General features: G+C 39.2%; 1 protein-coding gene across 5 annotated transcripts in view; it reads left to right on the forward strand.

The window, feature by feature from the left end:
* PARD3B (par-3 family cell polarity regulator beta) overlaps positions 1-22,480 on the forward strand; it is a 1,515,381-nt gene that overhangs the window by 768,877 nt on the left and 724,024 nt on the right. For all 5 annotated transcript variants that reach the window (XM_056536585.1, XM_056536586.1, XM_056536589.1 and 2 more), the window contains 2 exons: positions 1,031-1,234; positions 2,558-2,786. In XM_056536585.1, the coding sequence (XP_056392560.1) occupies positions 1,031-1,234; positions 2,558-2,786 (433 nt within the window). The remainder of the gene's footprint in view (positions 1-1,030; positions 1,235-2,557; positions 2,787-22,480) is intronic.

Consider the following 22,480-nt stretch of genomic DNA (forward strand, 5'->3'; position numbering starts at 1 on the left):
TAGCTCATAGGTGCAAGTCCCTCCTCTGCCACCCACATCATTTCTTGTTAGACATATACACATGATTATGCCATAAATGTCTGATAGATGCAGATCCCAACTCTGCGATTTACACACATCCTCTAGAGCAGGCCGCCCCACCACCAACATGTCTGGCCTGGTTGTGGTGGACAGAGGTGGCCGGGATAATGAAAACAGCAAAACAAACAATTTTACTATATTTTAATAATTCCCACAAATGTGAAAAGAGAACAGTGAACACAGGTATTTCCTTAAAGGGAATCAAACAGTAGATTTTACCATATATAACACTTGGCAACACGTTCTATAAGGTAAAATCATATTCTCACCATCCCCAGAGGACGATTTTGCCCCCAGGGATGTGACTCCATAAGTAGCCCCCTGGGTAGGGAGCTATATTTACCAGGTCCCGTCGATCGAGCCGTAGTGACGAACCCCACCCGTTGTGACGGCGTGCTTTATGGGCCGCACTGCTCTGTCTGCTTAGGCAGCAAAGTACTCAAGGCTTAAGTAAAGTGATGTAGTTGAACCATTGATCACATTTAAATATGGCAAGCAAAAAAGTCTCTAGAATGGAGAGACAGTAAAACAAAACTGAGCAGAGAATAAGAGCACCATAAACTTGGGCAGACAGGAGTAACACAATGGAGTGTGATAGAAACACACATTCCTATAGTGGTACTGGCAAGAAAGAACATTTTTTATTTATTTATTTATTTATTTTTACTTCTGCTTACTAAAGCAATCCAATTAAATAGTGAATTATTTTCTATTGCAAAATTTGCATTCTAAATGGTCAGTGTTTCTAAGTAAACAAACACTATTCAATTTTTATTATTCTGCATTATAAAATTTTCAAATATGCAATCACTGTTATTTGATATTTATGACGTCACAAATTTTTTTTAGAAGTGTTATCATTTCAAAATTGTAAGATCCATCTAAATCATTTTATTTATTTTTCATTTTGTATGCAATATAAAGGAGTATAAAACATTTCTTTTTGCAGATTCTCCTGGAAAAGATCTTGGTCCACGGTTAGGTCTCAAAAAGTCAAGCTCACTGGAAAGTCTGCAGACTGCTGTGGCAGAAGTTAAGAAGAATGAGCTTCCCTTTTATAGACCTCGACCACATATGGTCCGTGGCAGAGGCTGTAATGAAAGCTTTCGGGCTGCAATTGATAAATCGTATGATGGGCCAGAGAGTGACGAAGGTAAATGGGGCTGTTAGGTCAAACATTTCATGTATCGATACATGACTCCAAGTTATCATAAGTGGTAAAGCATACTTTTCCAATGCATCCTATGAAATCCTGCCATTTGATACAATTATGCATATTTTTTTTGTTTGTTTAATCTTCATTTTTGTCAGCTTCTGCCCATTCCCCTTATCATTGTATGCACCTGACATTCAGGAAATAAATAGAGCATCACTGTCGTAAGAGGTCACCAGACCGTGACATTAATATATTTCTAGTTTTGTCATATTGATTACCTGTCACCCAACTAAACTTTTAATATATTGTTCCTTATGTAATTATAAGAAACTTTGCTTTTTACTTGCTTTTAAAATTATCAACCTTTATATGGTTTTAATGTGATTGAAAAAATGGCCACTAGGTGGCTCTGTTCTGTTCCCTGCGCAAGTCAAACAGTTAGGTCTACTCCTGGCCTAGCAGGAGACCAAACTCAGGAAGTGTGTGTGGGGCATGGCAAGGCACAGCTCTTACAGGGTGCTGGGGAATGCCCACTTTCTCCTGCCGGGAGCTCACACATTGTGAGCAAGGGAAAAGGTATGATACACAGCTTTTTAAAGCTCAGAAAAATGTCATGGGCATAAGGGGTGTTAGGAGTAGTTAGGGAATATAATTTGAGTTAGTTTAGAAACTATGGTTTGATGACAGGTACTCTTTAACTAATGTTAAGCTAGGGCTATAGACACAATTTGTCTATATAACATGCAAGAAGAAAATATGTAAACAATGTCCTTTAATTAGCTGGATATTGGCAAATTTATAAAAGTACATATATTTGACACAATAAATAATGAAATGATTGTTAATTTGTGAATTTTTATACCACTAATGACATCTATATACTGAGATCTAAACCTTATCGACCATGGACAAGGCACTTGTTGATCTTTTATACTGTTCAATATGCAATAATTTTCCTAGGCTTATGAGAATTGTTTATAGAGGTAAGAATAGATTTTTCAAATTTAATCTTGAATACCTGTGAAAAGGATCACTATGTGGAATATTTTTCATTGTCTATGCTACATTCACTATAATAGACATTTTTGTGGGATTTTCATGTGAGAAAGATTGAGCTTTTGCCTTTTAACCTTTATGTGTTAAGATCATGTACTAGCTATTGAGGGCTGCTAGTCACCCATACATGACATACTGTGCAGCATATGTGTGTTGGGCCATTGGCCAGCTGTAGAGATATGCCTACCCCTTTATACGCTTGGTGATCTCATCAAATGGTCTTGAACATGCTCCACCTTGTTGATTTTATATTTTTATCTGCAGATGGACTTTCTGATGTGAGTTCTCACTCTGACCGAGAAATTCCAAATAGTGAACAAATCCCAATGGGAAATCCAGATCTCAATGATAATGACAAAGAGAAGAAAGACAAGAAAAAGAAGGATAAGAAAAAAGAAAAGGGCAAGTCAAAAGTAAAAGACAAGAAAAAGAAAGAGGAAAGTGAAGAGCAAGATAGGAAATCCAAGAAAAAGGGTTTTGGAGCAATGCTCAGGTAAGGTTCTCTAACTCTGGCACATACCAAAATAGAATTAAACATAATTAAAGTCAAGTTATGATAACCACCTTCTTTAAGGAGTACTTGTCATATCTCACAAAAATGTTACATGTTTCTCAGTACCGAATCCTGATAATGTACATATATTTTTTACGTGTGCAGCACTTGTATTTTTCTTCGAAATACCTTCTCTCTGTTGCTCATTGTTTGTCATGTTGTGCTCCAGAAGGGATGTGTCCATGACTGTGCAGTGCTGGGTCCCTTCATCCAATCACTGTAGGCTGATCTGTAACCCCTCCTCTCTGTTTTCATACTGCACTCTGATAGGACAAGAGTGAGCACAGAGGAGTGCTTGTCCCACCCTCACTTGCTAGACTTTGTCCCTGCATGTGCTTCAGCTTGGACAAAGATGACATTGCAACTGGACAAGATTATGTGCTGGATGTTATGGGGCCCCCAGTGGTATTTTTTTTTATAAGCAATGATTTCTTTAAAAAGGAAATACAACTTTCTTATGAAAAATATTAGAAAGGGTCAATATTTTGCCAAGATGTACAGGATATAAAAAGTTTTTGAATATGACTGTCCATTTAGGCATATCTGTATGTTCTCCTATGGAGATATATAGTTTTCTGTAATTTGATTTTTTATTTATACAAAAATATTAGATCCTGTGAGACCCGCTTCCCCATAATTGCACTGTATGATTGCCACCTCTTTCTGTATGATTTAGTATTCAATAAGTGCTGTCAACAAATAGAAAGTGGGACACAGAAGTAAGTCTCTCTGTTCAGCTTTAACAAACAATAGGCAGTTACCAGCAGAAATTTTTTTTTAGACTTTGTTTTTTGTCTTATGCACCACTCTCTGAAAGCTTTGACAACAGTTGCTTTGGAACAATTTCCTAGTGAAGCAGATTACGGTATTATGAGTGAAGCACTGCAGCTGCATCCCCCACCTCCCCTTCTCCCTGTCTTCTACAGATGTTGCTTATTACTGCAGACATTTGTTTGGTCACTGAGGAGGTTTCTGAACAATAACAGATATATTTTAATATGGTTGATTAAAAATGTAAATAGCGCTTTTTGAAAATGTTCAGGTGAGTTCTCATGCTTTCTATCTTCTCTGGGTTATTTGCTTTTAATACCTGCTTTCAGGAAGATGGCAATGAATCCTGCCAGTACATTGAAAGCAATTGAAACAAGCCTTCACGATGCCTAGAGGTTATACTGTGTAATATATTTGTTGTTGTGTAAATATTCTGATGTTCAGTGGCATGTAACAATTTGACTCATTTAATCTGCAGTTTTCTGTCTTGAGTTCCCTTTAAGTATCCCATAAATTACCTTATAGTTAAAGACACGGTCCAAAAGAAGTAGTGTCCTGCTGACTGTTGTTTTTTTAAAGTTTTTTTTTTGTAAACTATTTTGCAGGACCTGTTTTTCATGGACGTTTTCCCAGTAATTTGATAGTTTGCCCAAAGCTCAAGCCATATTTAAATATTGACACAAGTTGCTTCTAGTCAGGGTATACCACAAGGCTCTAGTGCAGTATCGGCTAATGAGGCGTCCCAAGATACACAGCTGGGGAAATGGTTTATGTTTGTGTATGCTTGCTGTTAATCGCCTCTTACTTATTTCTGGTTAACAGAGCAGCCACTCTATTCTAGAAACCACAGGAGGTTCTGTAGATACTTCTAACTCTTAAACACAGTTCCATGGAGGTGTATTATTCCCACTTATCTACGAATAGAGTACTTTTTTGAGCTGCCATTAATAAACAGGTAAACTGATTATTTGCTTAAAATATTTAGCTTCAGTTAAAATTGCAGTTGAATAAACAGATGTAGAGAAATTATTGCCTAGTGGGGTTGACCCATCACAGACTGACCCTTCCCTTTAAAATCCTGCGGTAGCTCCTTAATCCCTCTGAAAAAAAAAAATCTGCGGCTTCCACTATGCACAAGAGGAAATATAACATCAAAGAAATGGCTGTCCATGTAATACATGTACAAACCAGATCTAACAGAGTAAGAGCTGCTGTCTGTTCATAGATAATGGGTTCCAACCAAGGGGATCCCTGGGCCTTACCCCACTACACCCATATGCCCAAATAGGGCACATAAAAATAAATGGTCCAGATAACCTTTTCAAAACTGATGATATATGTAACCATTTGACATATGTACTGTTTATTTAATAATAGTAACATTATTCATTCAGTAATAACAATTATGTCCACAAGTAGCTTATCATTTTATAAGCTAACCCTTAGCCCCTTTTGGACAACAGTTATTTTTTTTTTTTTGCACTTTTGTGTTTTTTCTCTCTCCTTCTAATATGCGTAACACTTTAAATTTTCCACCGACAGACCCATATGAGGGCTTGTTTTATGCACCACCAATTGTAATTTGTAATGACCTTACTCATTTTACCACAAACAAAAACAAAACACTTTTGCCACTTTTGGGGGCTTCCAGTTCTACATAGTGCACTTTTCCGTAAAAATGACACATTATCTAAATTTTGTAGGTCCATACGATTAAATGATACCCAATTTATTTATTTTTTATTTTTTTACTTTACTACTTTTAACCTCTTCAGGACGCAGGGCGTATGGGTACGCCCAGAATCCTGAGTCCTTAAGGACATAGGGCATATGGGTATGCGCATGGGAAATCCGGTCGGGGTCCGGACCGGGATACCTGCTGAAAACATTCAGCCGGCATCCTGGCACACATCGTCGAGGGGGGTCCTGAGACCCCCCCATGTCAATTCAGACCGGCGATTCCGGTTCCGGGGACCGGACCGGGATGCCTGCTGAAATCATTCAGCAGGCATCCCAGCTAATCGCCGGAGGAGGTCCTGAGACCCCCTCATATAGGCGAGGCAGTTCGCTGGTAAATTCTCCCCGGCAGTCTGCGGCGCTTCCGGGTCACGTGGGTCACCCATAACCCGGATAAGGATGCTGATCGGTGGTTTAAGATACACCACCAATCATCATACGTACAGTACTGGGAGGTGGCAGTGTTGCCACCCCCCAGTACAGCTGTGATTGGATGGCCGTAGTGACCGCACCAATCACAGCAGTATGGGGAGAGGGGAGGTGGGTGTAGGTGCATGTTGCTCCATTCTGCCCACCATTTCTGAGCGATCTGGTGTGCAGGATGGAGCCACGTGCTGCCATCTCCCCCCTCAGTGTTAAAAAAGTGTAAAAAAAAAAAAAGTGCCTCATTGCCACAGAAAGCAGTCAGGGAAAGCTTTAGATTAGGTAGGAACAGATAGGAGTTAAAAAAATAAAGATTTTTTTTTCAGCGTACCATCCATAGGTGTCCGTGGGCACACAGCGCATACACAGAAAAAAGTTTTTCCCCCCACATATATACACCCCCCCATTACATACTTGCCTCCGACACTCAAAGTGCCTAAGAGGACGAGGAAGACCCCAGCTTCCTTATTTCCTCGTCCACCTCATCATCTAGTTCTAATGATGAGCCACCAAGTCGGCAGAGATGCTGCCATGCAAGGCCGCAAACATCCTCTGCTCCTTACCCTGTGGCCCATGCAAGTATGAGTCCCCCTGGAGCTCATACTAGTCAAGCCCCCAAGCTAAGTTCAATGGTGCCCCATACTGGAGAACTTGTCTGGACTGAGCCAGCGGACCATGAGCCCGTAATTCCTGAGACTCAGGAGTCAAGATTGACATAGTCAGGTTCACTGAAATGGACTATTTCAGTTTGTTTTTTTTAGTGACGACTTTGTCAATCTGATGGTTGACAAGACGAACCTGTACGCCCAACAGTTCGTCGCCGCAAACCCGGGCTCACTTTTGGCTAGGCTCAATGGCTGGTTCCCATTTTGGGGCCTCATGCTGTATATTGGCCTGGTTAAAAAAAACAGTGTCAGGCAATATTGGAGTGGGGACATCCTTTACCAGACCCCACTCTACAATATGGCCATGGCACGTCCCCTGTTTGAGGCCATTCGGAAATGCTGATAATATGGCATGTCCACCCCCGAACTGATCCCGCGTATGACCTCGTACGACCTGTATAAACTCAGGCCGGTCATCAATCACTTTGGGGCCAAATTTTGGGAGGCCTATGTCCCTGGAAGGGAGGTCGCTATTGATGAGTCTCTCATCAGCTTTAAGAAGACACTCCGCTTCCAACAATACACCCCAACCAAGCCAGCGGGATATGGCGTGAAGATGTATAAACTTTGCAAAAGTACCTCAGGGTACACTTGTAAGTTTATGGTGTATGAGGGACGAGATTCCCGTATTGAACCCCTAGAATGTCCCCCCACTCTGGGTGTTAGCAGGAAAATAGTTTGTGGCCTTTTGCACCCATTGCTAGATAAAGGTTTCTGCCTGGATAACTTTTATACTAGTATCCCTCTCTTCACATCCCTCGCCGCCAGATCCACGCTCGCCTGTGGGACAGTCCAGAACAATCAAGGATTCCCTATCCCCCGGGGTGAGTCCTGTGCCTTTTCCCATGGAAACCTGTTGCTGGTCCGGTATAAGGACAAGAGGGATGTCCTTATGCTGTCCACAATTCATGGGAACGGCAGCACCCCTGTCCCTGTGCGAGGAACCGAGGGACCAGTCCTCATGTCTAATTGTATTCTGGACTACAATAAGTATATGGGGAGAGTTGATCTTTCTGATCAAGTCCTCAAGCCATATAATGCCATGCGCAAAACATGGGCATGGTACAAAAAAGTAGTGGTCTACATGGTACAGGTTGCCATGTACAACTCTTTTGTACTGTCCCAGCACACTGGCAACACATGGACATTCCTGCAGTTTCAAGAGGAATTTCTAAAGGCCCTTATCTTTGGTGACCGCCAAAGAGCACGTCAGAGCACCTCTGGAACTGTGGGCCCCCGGAGGTCCCCACACTGGAAAGAAGGGACGATCTCAGAAAAAATACAGTGTGTCGCAAGAGGGGGATTCGATCATCCGGGCCTCTGCATTAAAAACTGCTTCAGGGAGTATCACACTTCCATGGAGTTCTAAATTTTTAATACTTTCACCTGATTTTCATTCCCCAGAATTTGACTCCACTGTACCAGTCATTGCCTTCCAAATTTAAAACCACCCCCCCTAAAAAACAACAAAAAAAAACAACACACAAACCTCTTTGCCAATACCTCCAATTTATTTCCCCCCTAAAAAAAATGGGTCATGGGACACAGAGTCAACAGCATTGGGGGTTTGCAGTTGACTCAAATGCACAGCACTCTCTCCCCTCCTGAGTGAGGTAACAGAATATGGATGGTCACACACATCACATTCCCAGAATGATGATTCAGAGCATAGGTTTTGGGGCGAGCATCATTTTTACTTTTGGCTATACTCTGGGTCATTATTCTGGAAATTGGCAAATCAGTATTAAAATAGCAATTTTCATTCCCCCCCATAGTACACTTCATCCATTCCTGGAAAATTAAATTTAGGGAACACCCGTCAGTTCCATATCTCCACTTCACCCCTACACACCCTCCTTAGGGGGTGTACTGTTTGTAATAGGCTCACATGTGGGTGTTCCTTTCTTGTATTTTCCTCTGAATGTATGTAACTGTTAGGTCCGTAAGAAACATCAGCCTCAAATGCGAAGAGTTCTCGCTCATGAGCTCTGTCGTATTTCCAGGCGACAATTCGGAGTCACATGTTAGTTGTTCCCAGAAAGATGAAGCAGAGCATAGGTTGAAAATTGCAATTTTCAAAAGCTACCCTTCATCCTTTACTGGAAAATAAATTTAGGAAACACCCGTGCGTTCAAAATATCCTCTTTACCCCTATACCCATTTTTCAGGGTGGGTACTTATTACTTCTGTAATGGTATCACATGTGGGTGTTTCATTTTTGAATTTATGTAACCGTCAGCTACTGATATGCCATAGGCCACAAAAGCAAACAGGCCTCTATGACTTCTGAGCCTTGTTGTGCGCCCGCCCAGCACATTACCCCATATATGGATGTATTTCCATAGTCGGGGGGGGAAAAGCCCTCCAAAATTTGTAACTCAATTTCTCCCATTACCCCTTGTGAAAATTTAAAAAATTGGGTAACCCCAGCATTTTAGTGTAAAAAAAAGTACTCACTGTTCCCCTTGTTACCTTCCTTGAGGGGTGTAGTTTCACAATTGTAGTCACTTGCCAGGCTTTTTTTTTTTAGATTTTATGTCAAAACCTCAACCATTGCAGTGTGAAGCCCCACTTTAGGCCTCAAATCTCATTGGTGCTGTCTCACTCCTAAGACCTGTTTTCCACATGTATAGTGCTTAACAGCCTTATATGGGGTATTTCCTTATTCTGGAGAAATTGGGCTACAAATTTTGTGGAGCTTTTTTTCTCTTACTACTTGTGAAACAAAAAAATGTTTGGTTAATACCAGCATTTCAGTGTTAAAAATAAATTCTTTCATTTGTACGGCCCACTGTTTAAAAAACGTGAGGTGTAAGTACTCACTATAACCTTTGTTATGTTCATTGAGGGGTGTAGTTTCTAATATGGTGTCAAGTGTGTGGTTACTGCTGTTCTTGCACAATGGGGGCTTTGTAAACACACATGGCCCCCAACTTCAATTCCAACAAACTTTTTACTCCAAAAGCCCAATTGCGCTCCTTCTATTCTGAGCTTTGCAGTGCACCTGCAGACCACTTTACATCCACTTATTGGGTATTTTCTTTCTCAGGCGAAATTTTCTCTCCAAAAGTCTCCAAAAGTCCAATTGTGCTCTGTTCTGAGACCTGTAGTGCGCCAGCAGAGCACTTAAGGTCCACATATTAGGCTTTTTCTTAATCAGGAGTAATTGGGCTTAAAATTTATGGGTCCATTTTCTCCTATTACCCCTTGTGAAAAAGAATAACACCATCATTTTAGTGTTAAAAATCAAATTTTTCATTTTCACGTCCAACTTTAACGCAAAGTCGTCAAACACCTGTGAGGTGTAAGGGCTCAATATACCCCTTGTTACGTTCCTTTTCCTTGAGAGTTATAGTTTCCAAATTAGTATGTCATGTATTTATTATTTTTTTTTTTTTTTGCTGTTCTGGCACCATGGGGGCTTCCTAAATGCAACATGGCCCCCAAAAACCATAACAGCAAAACTTGTCTTAAAAAATCCCACAGTTGCTCTTACCCTCTTGAGCCATGTTGTGAGCCCGCAGAGCACTTTATGTCAACATGTGAGGTATTTCCATACTCAATAGAAATTGGGCTACACATTTTGGGGGGCTTTTTCTCCTTATACCACTTTTAAAAATGAAAAAAAATGGCTCTACAAGAACATGTTAGTGTAAAAAATGCAGATTTTGATTTTTCTCCTCCACTTTGCTGCCATTCTTGTGAAACAACTAAAAGATTAACAAACTTTCTGAATGTCATTTTGAATACTTTGAGGGGTGTAGTTTTTATAATGGGGTAATTTATGGGGTATTTCTCACAGAAAAGCCCCTCATATCCAATTCAAACTTAACTGGTCCCTGAAAAATTCTGATTTTGAAATTTTTGTGAAAATTTTGAAAATTGCTGCTATATTTTGAAGCCCTCTACTGTCTTCAAAAAGTAAAAACTTGCCAACTTTATTATGTCAACATAAAGTAGACATATTGTATTTGTGAATCAATATATAATTTATTTGGAATATCCATTTTCCTTACAAGTAGAGTGTTTCAAAATTTAAAATTTTCATGAAATTTTGGGATTTTTCACCAAGAAAGGATGCAAATAACAACAAAAATTTACCACTATGTTAAAGTAGAATATGTCACGAAAAAGCAATCTCGGAATCAGAATGAAAGGTAAAAGCATCCCAGAGTTATTAATACTTAAAGTGACAGTGGTCAGATTTGCAAAAAAGGGCTGCGTCATTAAGGTGAAAATGAGCTGCATCCTTAAGGGGTTAAAAAATTATAACCCCTATAAGGCTGGGTTCACACCAAATTTTAGCCACCCGGCTGCCAGACTCACGCTGCATCTCATTCATTTAAATGAGGCAACCGAAGTCTGATCCCAGCCTAACTCTTTTATTTTTCAGTGTACGGGGCTGCATAAGGGCTTATTTTTTGCAGTGTGATCTGTATTTTTTTTTATGTATCAGTACCTTTTTTGTTGTGATGGGACTTTTTGATCGCTTTTTATTCATTTTTTATTTCCTATATGAAGTGACCAAAAATATTAGGATTTTTTTTCTTAACTCTTTAACAACTACCCACACTAGCTGGGGTATGGACCATGTTTCTGTACCAATGTTGTCCCAAGATGCCCTGAAGCAGCTGCTTATTTGGCAATCCTGATTATGCAGCTCTTTTATTGCCATGCTTCACTGTGAATGTGGCATTTTGGTCACCAGGTTTTCTGACAACATCATCAGGGATCATGGGACCTATACAGTCAGGATAAAAACCAACCTAAAACGGACCCCAGGGATTTTTTTTTTTACACTTAGTCTACTGTTTGGACACAGTAAGGGTAACACCATACAAGTCTCAAGTAAAAAAAACATTTTGCACTGTCCGTACATCTGCTGGTTAAGTAAATTTCTGGCGAAAGTCCTGCTATGTCCATCAGGTTTGACATGCCACACCCCCTCCTGCAAAGCACCACCCTTTTTTAGATAGTGGTATATACTAAGCTTTTGTGCTTTTTGGGCTTTTTTTCTGTAGCAATGCACATTATTTGTTTTCTTTTGACTTTTACACAGGATTTTGTGTGTGAATAGACCCTAAGGGTGTTTTCACACATACAGTATCCTGCGTATATTTGATGCTCAAGATTTGAAACTGTAGATTTTATGCTGCAGAATTCAATGTAAACTAAATGACTGAACAAAGCTTTACATTTGCAGCTTCAACTTCTGCACGTCAATTATGAGCAGAATACTGTACGTGTGAAGGAGAAATTGCAAGAGAAAATTATGCAACTAATTTCTCCTCAGAAAGTCATAACATTTTGTGCAATCCATGGCTTGCACAAACATTTCCCGCTTTTTTGTAGCAGTTTTCAGTCATACAGTCTGTTTCAATATATGCTAACACATTAGCTGGTCATTACAGGGTTAAATATCCTTATCTCATTGTTTTCTATGTTTTAAAGCTGTATCTGTTTTACACACACACACACACACACACATTTATATTTATTATATGTGGACACAGAACATTCACCATTCTGTCCAAGCGTTTAAACCCCTGTCAGTCTGGTATTTTGACTCATAATTTTCTACAATTTAGAATTTTTACTGTTTGACAATTTGTTTTCAATTATTTACTTCTCCTTTTACACCAGTCATGAATATTTTATCCTTTTTTTTAGCCCTGTTAATTTGCCAATTTTCCTTAGAGCAAAGAGCCACGGTGATTTAAATGTTTCATTCTAGTTGGGGAAGAGAAATGGCCCTTTTTTATCATTACTGTTATGGGCTTGTGCTCAGAATGATACTTTTTATGACCGGCGGTGTGGAGTCTGTAATGGAATTGCAGAGTGGATAGTATAATATACAGATATTGACTTCCATTAAGCCGAGCAGTGTGAAGGCTGGAATACATTATATATAAAATATATTTTTTAAAGCATAGTTGCAAAGTCAAGCTTCTGAAGGGAAGGCTCCAAATATGTTTAAGATGGAAGAAAAGTTATGGGTGAATTAATAGAGATGTGTGCCTTTATTGATGTAGAATGTGATGAAATAGATTTATTCTTGATAAAGGAACTGTATATACATCTATCCGCTGCAAGCAAGAAAAGGACAACAGGGAAATGATGTTTGTCACAAGAAACTATGTATTCATCAGCAGTTGTAAACAGATAAAACAGAGCTGAATATGTGCAGGAGCTGCGTTGTTTGTATACTGTGTCAGCTCACTAGTTAACTAGGTTTACCTGCAGTCCTATGAAAAATCCACAAGCTAAATTACAGGATCATAGTGATCCCACAAGCTAAATTACAGGATCATCCCTGTGTACTTTGTAAGCTATTTTTAATTTGTTCCTTTAATGATAAGGCCACATAGGATTGAAATACAGGATTTTGTACAGTGAAAAACTTGTCGCATATCCACAGGTAGATTTGCAGCAGCAATTCCACACCAAGTCAAAGGTTTATTATGTTATGGCAACTGCAAATTTGGGAGCAGAACACTTGTCTAGGCCTGCTAAGGTGACTTATCGTACATTGTTCATATGATGCTGCAGCCAGTAACTGGCCTTAGTGATCTCTTGATGAATCTATGACTTGAACCATTAAAGGGGTATTCCAGGCAAGAACTTTTTTTTATATATCAACTGGCTCCGGAAAGTTAAACAGATTTGTAAATTACTTCTATTAAAAAAAAAGTAATCCTTTCAATAGTTATTAGCTTCTGAAGTTTTCTGTCTAACTGCTCAATGATGATGTCACGTCCCGGGAGCTGTGCATGATGGGAGAATATCCCCATAGGAACTGCACAGCTTCCGGGATGTGAGTCATCAGAGAGCAGTTAGACAGAGAACAACAGCTCAACTTCAGAAGCTAATAACTATTGCAAGGATTAAGATTTTTTAATCGAAGTAATTTACAAATCTGTTTAACTTTCCAGAGCCAGTTGATATATATATGAAACAGTTTTGGCCTGGAATACCCCTTTAAGGCACTGACTAGCTGCAGCATCCCATGAACAGTGTATAGGGAACTCATTGCAACAGGCCCAGTGGGAGGACACTAGCAGGGTCACATAAATGGGTTATCCAAGAATAGAAAAACAGGCCTTATTTCTTTCAAAAACTGCTCCCCGTCTGTCTCCAGGTTGGGGTGGTGGTTCTGTAGCTCAGTTCCATTGAAGTGAATGAAGCCAAGTTGTAATACCACACACAACCTGGGACAGATGTGGAGCTGTTTTTGAAAGAAATTCTCTCTGGTTTTCTATTCCTGGATAACCCCTTTCATGGACAAGTCAGTATTTTAACATCCGGAATGTTTGACTGTATTACAAAATAACAATCTCAATCCATGGTCAATTTAAATTAATACTTTAACAAAATAATTCAAATGATACCATACAGCCCTAGTCTTATTCCCAGTGGAACTCCTAGTGTCTTTTTTTTATGTTAGGCTTCCTTTTGGCAATGCATAGTGTACTATATGCATTGCTGCTCAAAAAACAGGAGCTGGGAGTTTAGAGACAAATAGGAAGCCTGGCTTCTATACTTTCATTCTGTTACACACTACGCCAATAGCGTAGCACATTATGAAAAACAGAGTGGCATGTTGCCAGCACGGTCAATACATCTGTTTAGAAAAATAATTGTATAATGTTATCTATCTATATATATATATATATATATATATATATATATATATGTATATGAGCTTAGCTCAAAGGAGAAGACAAAGTTAACTTGAGATAAGACTAATATCTCACTCTACTATGTACAGTATATAGCAAGATCCTAACACAGGTGGATTGCCTTTCGTTCCTGTTATTTATCCTGTTTATCATTATTCTTCAAGCTATCCTTATAGGTTAGAAGGTGCAGGATATATTAATAACTAGTTGTATATTCGATTGTATGAATAACTACTACAAGACATTTCTATTACAATAATGTTGCTTAGCAGTTTTTGTAGATTCTATACACGTGAACAGAAATCCAATGAGTGGCCTTCTGTTCATTGTTTCTCCTAAATGCTGAGATGCATGTCAGAAATTTTTGGCCATAAATATCTTAGATGGGAAACCCCTTAGATTTGTGGTGTATGGGTGACCAATAATGCATCAAACTATTTTTTTGAATGAAAAATCTCAAAACACGTTTATAAAGACTCTTTTTAACCTGTTAAGGACCAAGGACGTACCGGTACTTTCTATAACGCGGGGCCACGACATGGCCCCGCATCATTGCGGGTCGGGCCCAACCTCTAACAACGGCCGGGACTCGTGGATAATAGCGCGCGGCAGTGATCACGGTGCGGCGCGCTATTAACCCTTTAGACGCGGCGTTCAAAGTTGAACACCGCGTCTAAAGGGAAAAGGGAAACCATGCCGGTTAGCTCAGGTAGTTGTTCGGGATCGCCGTGGCGAAATCGTGACATCCCGAACAGCTGTAGGACACGAGGAGGGTCTCCTACCCTGCCTCCTGGTGTCCGATCGCCGAATAACTGCTCAGTGCCTGAGATCCAGGCATGAGCAGTCAAGCGGCAGAATCATCGATCCCTGGTTTACTATGAGAAACCAGTGATCAATGTAAAAGATCAGTGTGTGCAGTGTTATAGGTCCCTATGGGAGCTATAACACTGTAAAAACAAAGTTTAAAAAAAAGTGAATAAAGATCATTTAACCCCTCCCCTAATAAAAGTTTGAATCAGCCCCCTTTTCCCATAAAAAAAGTGTAAATAAAAATAAACATATGTGGTATTGCCGCATGCGGAAATGTCCGAGTTATAAACATATATCATTAATTTAACCGCACGGTCAATGGCGTACGCGAAAAAAAATTCCAAAGTCCAAAAGAGTGCATTTTTGGTCACTTTTTATATCATGAAAAAATGAATAAAAAGTGATCAACAAGTCCGATCAATACAAAAAGGGTACGGCTAAAAACTTCAGATCACGGCGCAAAAAATGAGCCCTCATGCCGCCCCATACGTGGCAAATAAAAAAGTTATAGGGGTCAGAAGATGACATTTTAAAACGTATACATTTTCCTGCATGTAGTTATGATTTTTTTTCAAAAGTATGACAAAATCAAACCTATATAAGTAGGGTGTCATTTTAATTGTATGGACCTACAGAATAAAAAGAATGTGTCAATTTTACTGACAAATTTACTGCGTAGAAACAGAAGTCCCCAAAAGTTACAAAATGGCGTGTTTTTTTTTTTCAATTTTGTCTCACAATGATTTTTTTCCGTTTCGCCGTAGATTGTTGGGTAAAATTACTGAAGTCATTACAAAGTAGAATTGGTGTCGCAAAAAATAAGCCATCATATGGATTTTTAGGTGTAAAATTGAAAGGGTTAGGATTTTTTAAAGGTAAGGAGGAAAAAACTAAAGTGCAAAAACGGAAAACCCCCTGGTCCTTAAGGGGTTAAAGAGTAAAGGTCCTTTTTAGATGGGCCAACCTGGAAAGGGTCTGAAATAAATATAAAAGGTGTCGCAAGAAGTTCATGTTCAGGATATAACCCAAGTAATCAATGAAAAATCTTTCCTATCCCATTTACATAAGACTAATTTAAATGAGATTAAAAGAGGCTAAACATTTTAATAGTATATCTAAATTAAATCACTAGGAATCAGAACCCCTATGACCCAGAACAGGCCAGCAGAGAGGTTCCCCGGGCTAAAGACATAGAACAACAAATCATATGCAGACTTCACATGTTTTACCCTGATTTGCACAGCATTAATCCTTCACAACCCCTGATAGTCAGTAAAAGTTGCTCCTTGAACAGTACGTACAATGGGAGGGATAGGCAGCAACCCTGTCTAGTACAGTTGCAGATTTGTAAGTGGAGCTGATAATGCCAAATTAACTATAATTCATGTATCTTGTATCATCAAGGGACCCAAGCCCAAAAGAAAGGACATGAAGACAGTCAAATGCCTTCTCTAACAAGAGCAACAAACAGGGCTTGTGGACAGAGTGCACATAATGAATCAATGAGAACGTTTTTAAGGTATTGTCACGTACTTCCCTAGGGAAAATAAAGCCCACTTTGTTCCGAGTGGGTCAGGGTCCCAAAGAGGGGTTTAAGTCTCAAGGCAAGCATCTTAACATAAAATTTAGCATCCACATTGATGTTATTCTTTGGGGATAACAGTATTAGATGCACCAACAAAGGAAGGCTAAAAAGGGTGCAACATCTGGGACGGTTTTAAAGGCCAACGAAACACAAGGGGACAAGTCTTACTGGAGCATCTTATAGAACTTGGCGGTATAACCATCCAGACCCTGGAGATTTACCTGAAGGCAACGAGGATGTAGCTACAAACGGCTCCTCCATCGTAAAATGCAATTCAAGGGCATGGAAATTTTGGGGAGGCAGTGCAGGAAGCACTGTCCTGGGAAGATAATCTAGAAGATCCAAGGATCTCCCAGTTGATGATAGGCCATAAATGCCCTAGTAGTAGGCTTGAATACAATCAAAATTTGAGAAGATTAAGAACATCCCCATTTGAAAATTTAATATAAGGGATATGCAAGGTCACTTTCCTGTCTTGCAAGAAAAGCCTACCCACTTTATTGCCTCACTCATAAAACACACTGGAAATGTGTCTATATTATACTTTTTGTCAACATCTGAAACTCCTTTCACACACTTAACAGTTCATGAAGAACCTATTCTGAATGGGATGATTTGTGCAGAGACTCCAGAGAGTATAGTTGCTGAAGCAAGTGTTAAACTTTAAATATGTGCAAAGAAGAAAAGGGTCTGAAGAAGCGTGATACGCACGCGCAACAGCTGTCACCCAGTTTTCCACTGATGAGCTAGTCCCACCTGCAAGCGTCCGTGCTCCATGTCTCTGCACCGTTGGAAATAAAGAATATTGCACCGTATCCTGGTGAGTGACGTCCCTCTTTTTCTTCTTTGCACATGTTTGTGACTATCGTAGTTCTAAGGGACTCGGAACCACTCAGAGTACAGTGCCTGCCAGCACTCTACGGAACTGTTTCAGTTAATCCAGGAACCTGATTGTGCATAAATTGCTACCTAACACAGGAAGGAGGAGTTGTGTTTGGGGTTGAGGTGCCGACTATCCACTCTTGTCTTTGTTAAACTTTAAATGTTGCTTGCCTTTCAAGCCTGGCACCACACTGGATCAAGTTTTCTCAGAGAACACATTTAAGTGCCACCCCACTGGCATTATGGGAAGGTAGAGTTCCTCGTTCGGTCCAGAAATGGATTTGAAACCATCTCTTTGAAGTTTGCCAAACACACAGCATCGGAGAGGAGTGATTCATTGAGGCTCCATGCTAATTTCTGTCTTAACTGATTCAGAGAAAATTCACCAAAAATGAGCGTAATCCGAAAACAGGATATTGTCAATGAAGGAAGAGAGTACATTAGGAATAAGGCAGTGACTAACCTAACTACAGTATAAACCAGTCTTTATATACAGGCATGTGAATAAAAAGTATAATTTTGGGCATCCATGTGGGCCAGAATTAAATTAATTATGGCCCAAATAATTAATTTATTTATTTAGATGCTGCTTTAATCAGAGTTAACAAACTATTTCAGATTTAGCCTTTTATCTTTCACACACTGTACCATCATAAATCTTTAGCTATGCTCAGATACTGAGAGCTGAATTGGATTAAATGGATTGGTAAGAGACAATGAAGAAGCAGACTGCTGAGTGGACAAATGCCTTTTTTTCAATTTTTGACAGAATAGTTAGTGTCCTATATCAGTTGGAAGAATAAGCAATTTTTCACGAGTAACGACAGTAAAGTAGTAAAGTGAAACACAGCTTTTATCTCAAAGTCATCTTCAATTGGAATATAGTTGCAGTTAAAGGGAAACTCTGCTAAAACAGCTCTTTAAAGTATCCATTTTCTGTCTGCAAGAGACAAGCAACCAGCACTTCCTTACACAGGATAAAGCTGTTACCAGGCAGGGACTGGACAAGCTTTGTTGTGGGCCAAAGTGTTGGTAACCAAAGGAACCTCTCTTCTTCCTCCCCAATAGTTACCATGATAGTTGACAGATTGACACAAATTCATTTTATTGTATTCTGTTATTTCTTCCCCACAAATTCTTAAGGTTTTAGTTCAAACATTTAAAGAGTGCCTATTATATGCCACAAAAAATAAAAAATAAAAAAGTTATATGTTAGGCTACATTAACATCACAATTTTCCTATACTGTTTTAAATCAGTTTTTATGACTTATCCCTTAAAAACTGACACAACTGTAAGCAATCATATGCTCAATACGGTTTTCATTGACTACAATGTTATAACAACTTCAGCTTGGACAGATGATGATTCTGCAGCAGGACAGGGCTATGTTCTGAATGGTATGGGGACCCCTAGTGTCCAAGATTCAAATAAAATAAAGTTATAAAATATATTAGAAGAATTAATGTTTTATCAATATGTACAACATATGAAACATTTTTGAACCTATTTAAGTTTTTTTCTGATTTCATTTATTCATTCAAACAATCAATCAATCAATCAATCAATCAATCAATCACTAAGATGATTTAGTATCAGTCTGTACTATGGCAATTAAGGAAGAATTGTTTCTCATCCACATAAATTATCTGTAGTAAAGTGTAACAATTATAAACAAAAAAATTAAATCAATCAAGAGTAAAAGTGAAGATAAAAAAAAGACATTGTATTCCCTCATCTTACCCATTCCTCCCTGTCATTTGCACTGATTACTCATTGTCAATTCACCAGTTAAATCCATCTTCAAGGTTGCAGTGAGGAAGACAGATTATCAGCACACTGAGAGATCAGGTTACAGCTGCTGCCCATTGATGTTTAAGGGAAATGAAAAGAGAGGAGGGAGCCGCAGCAGAGAGAGAGAGAGAGAGAGAGAGAGAAATAAATAGATGCTGATGCCTATAGAAAGTGTTCTACAGTATGATCCCTGTGCTGAATTTACAACATCACTACATATTACTACTGTACATGCTGTCAGTGTTACTGTTTCTGTATATGTCTCTCTCTTCTCTTCCTCAGCCCCCCCCCCCTATAATTCAAATCTCAACTGATACTTTTGTATCTCTAACCTTTTTTATACAAAGTGTTTCTCAATATGTGTTACATTGTTTTCAACATTATCAAGTAAGTAGCTCTTAAATTAAGAACAGAAGTTAAAAAAGGATTCCTCCTGAGATAATAACATAAGAGTCTATATTGCACATAATTGTCCAGTGTCTCTTGTGTTGATGGATGCACCTTCATCCATAATATTTAGGTCAGTGTAATTTGTGCTGTAGTGTGAATTTTCACACAGCTTGAAGAGTCACCCCAGGTTGAGCTCAGCAAGAATGATAGAACTTATCAATGTAATCGTTTTACTAAGAGAGATTCAATCACCCTTTAAATTAAAATTTCAATCACTTGGTCCCTGATTAAAAAATAAGTCAGTCTCCAGATTCTTGAGGTCCATTTAATGTTAACCTTGCATGTAATTATCTTCCTTCCACATTGTTCTATTCCATTTTTTATTGTGACATTCTTACCTAGCCATGTTGTAAAATAAGAATTTACGTGTGCAACTAAGGGGGATATTGAATGTAACTTGGTTTAAAAAAAAATAAATATATATATATATATATATAAGTTTTTTTTTCCATATAGACCCAAGAACAATCTTAATTTATTGTGCTACTTGCTACTAACATGCACACTCCTGTATACAATACTTGAAATGGATGAACTGCAAAATGGCATCCATAGAAGTCTATGGAGCTTTTCTGTTCATGTGAATACATTCAATTTCCTATGAAGACATAAAGAAGTGTTTTCTATTGGACTGTTACCGAAAAATGTCATGCCATGTTTCAATGGATGCCAAAGTAATTAGCTATTATTCCAAGTGAAATTCTTGATAGGGAAAAATTGCTTCAAGTGTCTTTTTGGTATGAAACTACAAAGACTCCATGTGTGTCTGTATAGAGTGTGTGCTTATGTGGTGTCGGATGGGGTAATGTGTAATTAACTTTATCGTGACGCCAGGGCATGGTTGACCTATACACCAGCCGAGGTAGGCCAGCTTTACCTGTGCCAGGCACGGGGCAAATAATCACTCCAACGCAAGGTTGGGTTGGAAAGATGGTACACTCTGTTACAGCTCAGATTAGCCTGAAGGAGTTGCAGGGTAAACTTAGGAAAGGTTGTCGGCTTGCTGGGACTTATAATTAATTGTGTTGTATACAATTGACTTGAGTGGTACGCAGCCCATGCTATACTTTAGGGACTTGGACTTGACTGAAGTATTCCCCGAGACTGTAGGCTTACCGCAAGGCTTTGACTTTCACCTGGGTAGTGGGGTTAACTTGTAGTTGATACGTGGTTGCTGGACTAGGCCTCAGGCCTCCTTTCTGATCCACCTCACAGACAGACTTCACTACTCACCAAACTGTACCTCAGTATGCACAAAACTAAGAGACAACTGAACTCTAGCTAAAGAAAATAAGGCTCAGTATGCACAAAACTAAGAGACAACTGAACTCTAGCTAAAGAAAATAAGGGGACAATTTAGAGCCTTCCCATTGGGCAGATAAGTCACATGTTCACCACTGCATACTCCCCTTAACAGCAAGGTCCTTGACAGCAGGTAACAAGTACATAGAAAATACAATATATTAACCCTTATGTAACATTACATTATTTAGTGCATTTTGGAGAGTTCTGAGGAGAGTGGGCCCAAGTTGGACATTGAAGCTGCATCTGCCACACAGGATGGGTAGGAGTACAGAAGAATACCTTATTCTGTACTGGTTCACCACACTTTTATTTATGTGTTTGCCACAAGAATAGTCTGTTTAGGTCATGATATTATCATGAAATCTCTCTTTAGACTCCTGTAAGTTTAAATTACATCTCAGGTTAAAATGGAAAATACCATCCTTATTTTAATAATGAATGATGAAAAACAGAAACCTGTGCAATTGCCCATAGCAAACAGTCAGAATGCTTCTTTTATTTTTATTTTTGAAAGGGACTTTGAAAAATGAAAGAAGCAATTAAATTGTTTGATATGAACAACTGCACCACTTACTCTACAGAGGTTTTGATAAATCCTCCCATATAATGTGTTGCCAGATAAGAGCCATCGGCCCATCTAGTCAGCCCAAAATTCTGAATACTATGAATAGTCCATGACCCTACCTTAAATGGAAAAAAGAGTTGCCTATCCCATACATGCCTATCCCATACATGCATAAACCCTTTCAGTGTAGGTACAGCTACCACTTCTACAGGAGGGCTATTCCATGCATGCACTACTCTCTCAGTAAAGTAATACTTCTTAATACTTGATACTCGATATTTGCACCTCTTGATATTCTGCCTCCTTTTGTGGTAGTTTTTTCATTAAAGGAATGTGAGCCATTCTGTTACCACTTCTAACCATCTCCTAAACACATCTTAGTATTTATGCCTACGGTACTATGCCATATGCCAGTGGTCTTCAACCTGCGGACCTCCAGATGTTGCAAAACTACAACTCCCAGCATGCCCGGACAGCCGTTAGCTGTCCGGGCATGTTGGGAGTTGGTTGTAGTTTTGCAACATCTGGAGGTCAGCAGGTTGAAGACCACTGCCATATGCTGTGCATCCGCTAGCATGTAGCATGAGGATGGGATAAACCCTCATTGTCATCTTTTCCTTAGGACTCCTGAGCACTTTCTCACCATTCTGCCTCTTAGTGTGGCATATCTTCTAGTGTTCCATGGCTCCCACACCTCCCTTCCAGTCATGCTAAGTCTATTATCTGTATTGTCTGCTTTCAATAGCTAGCACTTGAATCACGAGAGCTTTAAATATATTCTGAGAGCATGATAATGAAAATTGAAGTATAATTAAGCATGTGACAGTAAAGCTGCTCACATGTAGTACCATGGTGTGTTTTTTTGTTCCTCTTAGCCACATGTCACATCAATGACAAAAGAATATATCTTTCGAGGTATACTGTGTTTTATACTGCAACTAAATGCAGTATTACACCATGCTTTGCATG

Source organism: Hyla sarda, chromosome 8 (assembly GCF_029499605.1).
Source record: "Hyla sarda isolate aHylSar1 chromosome 8, aHylSar1.hap1, whole genome shotgun sequence".
In the NCBI taxonomy this organism is placed as follows: domain Eukaryota; kingdom Metazoa; phylum Chordata; class Amphibia; order Anura; family Hylidae; genus Hyla; species Hyla sarda.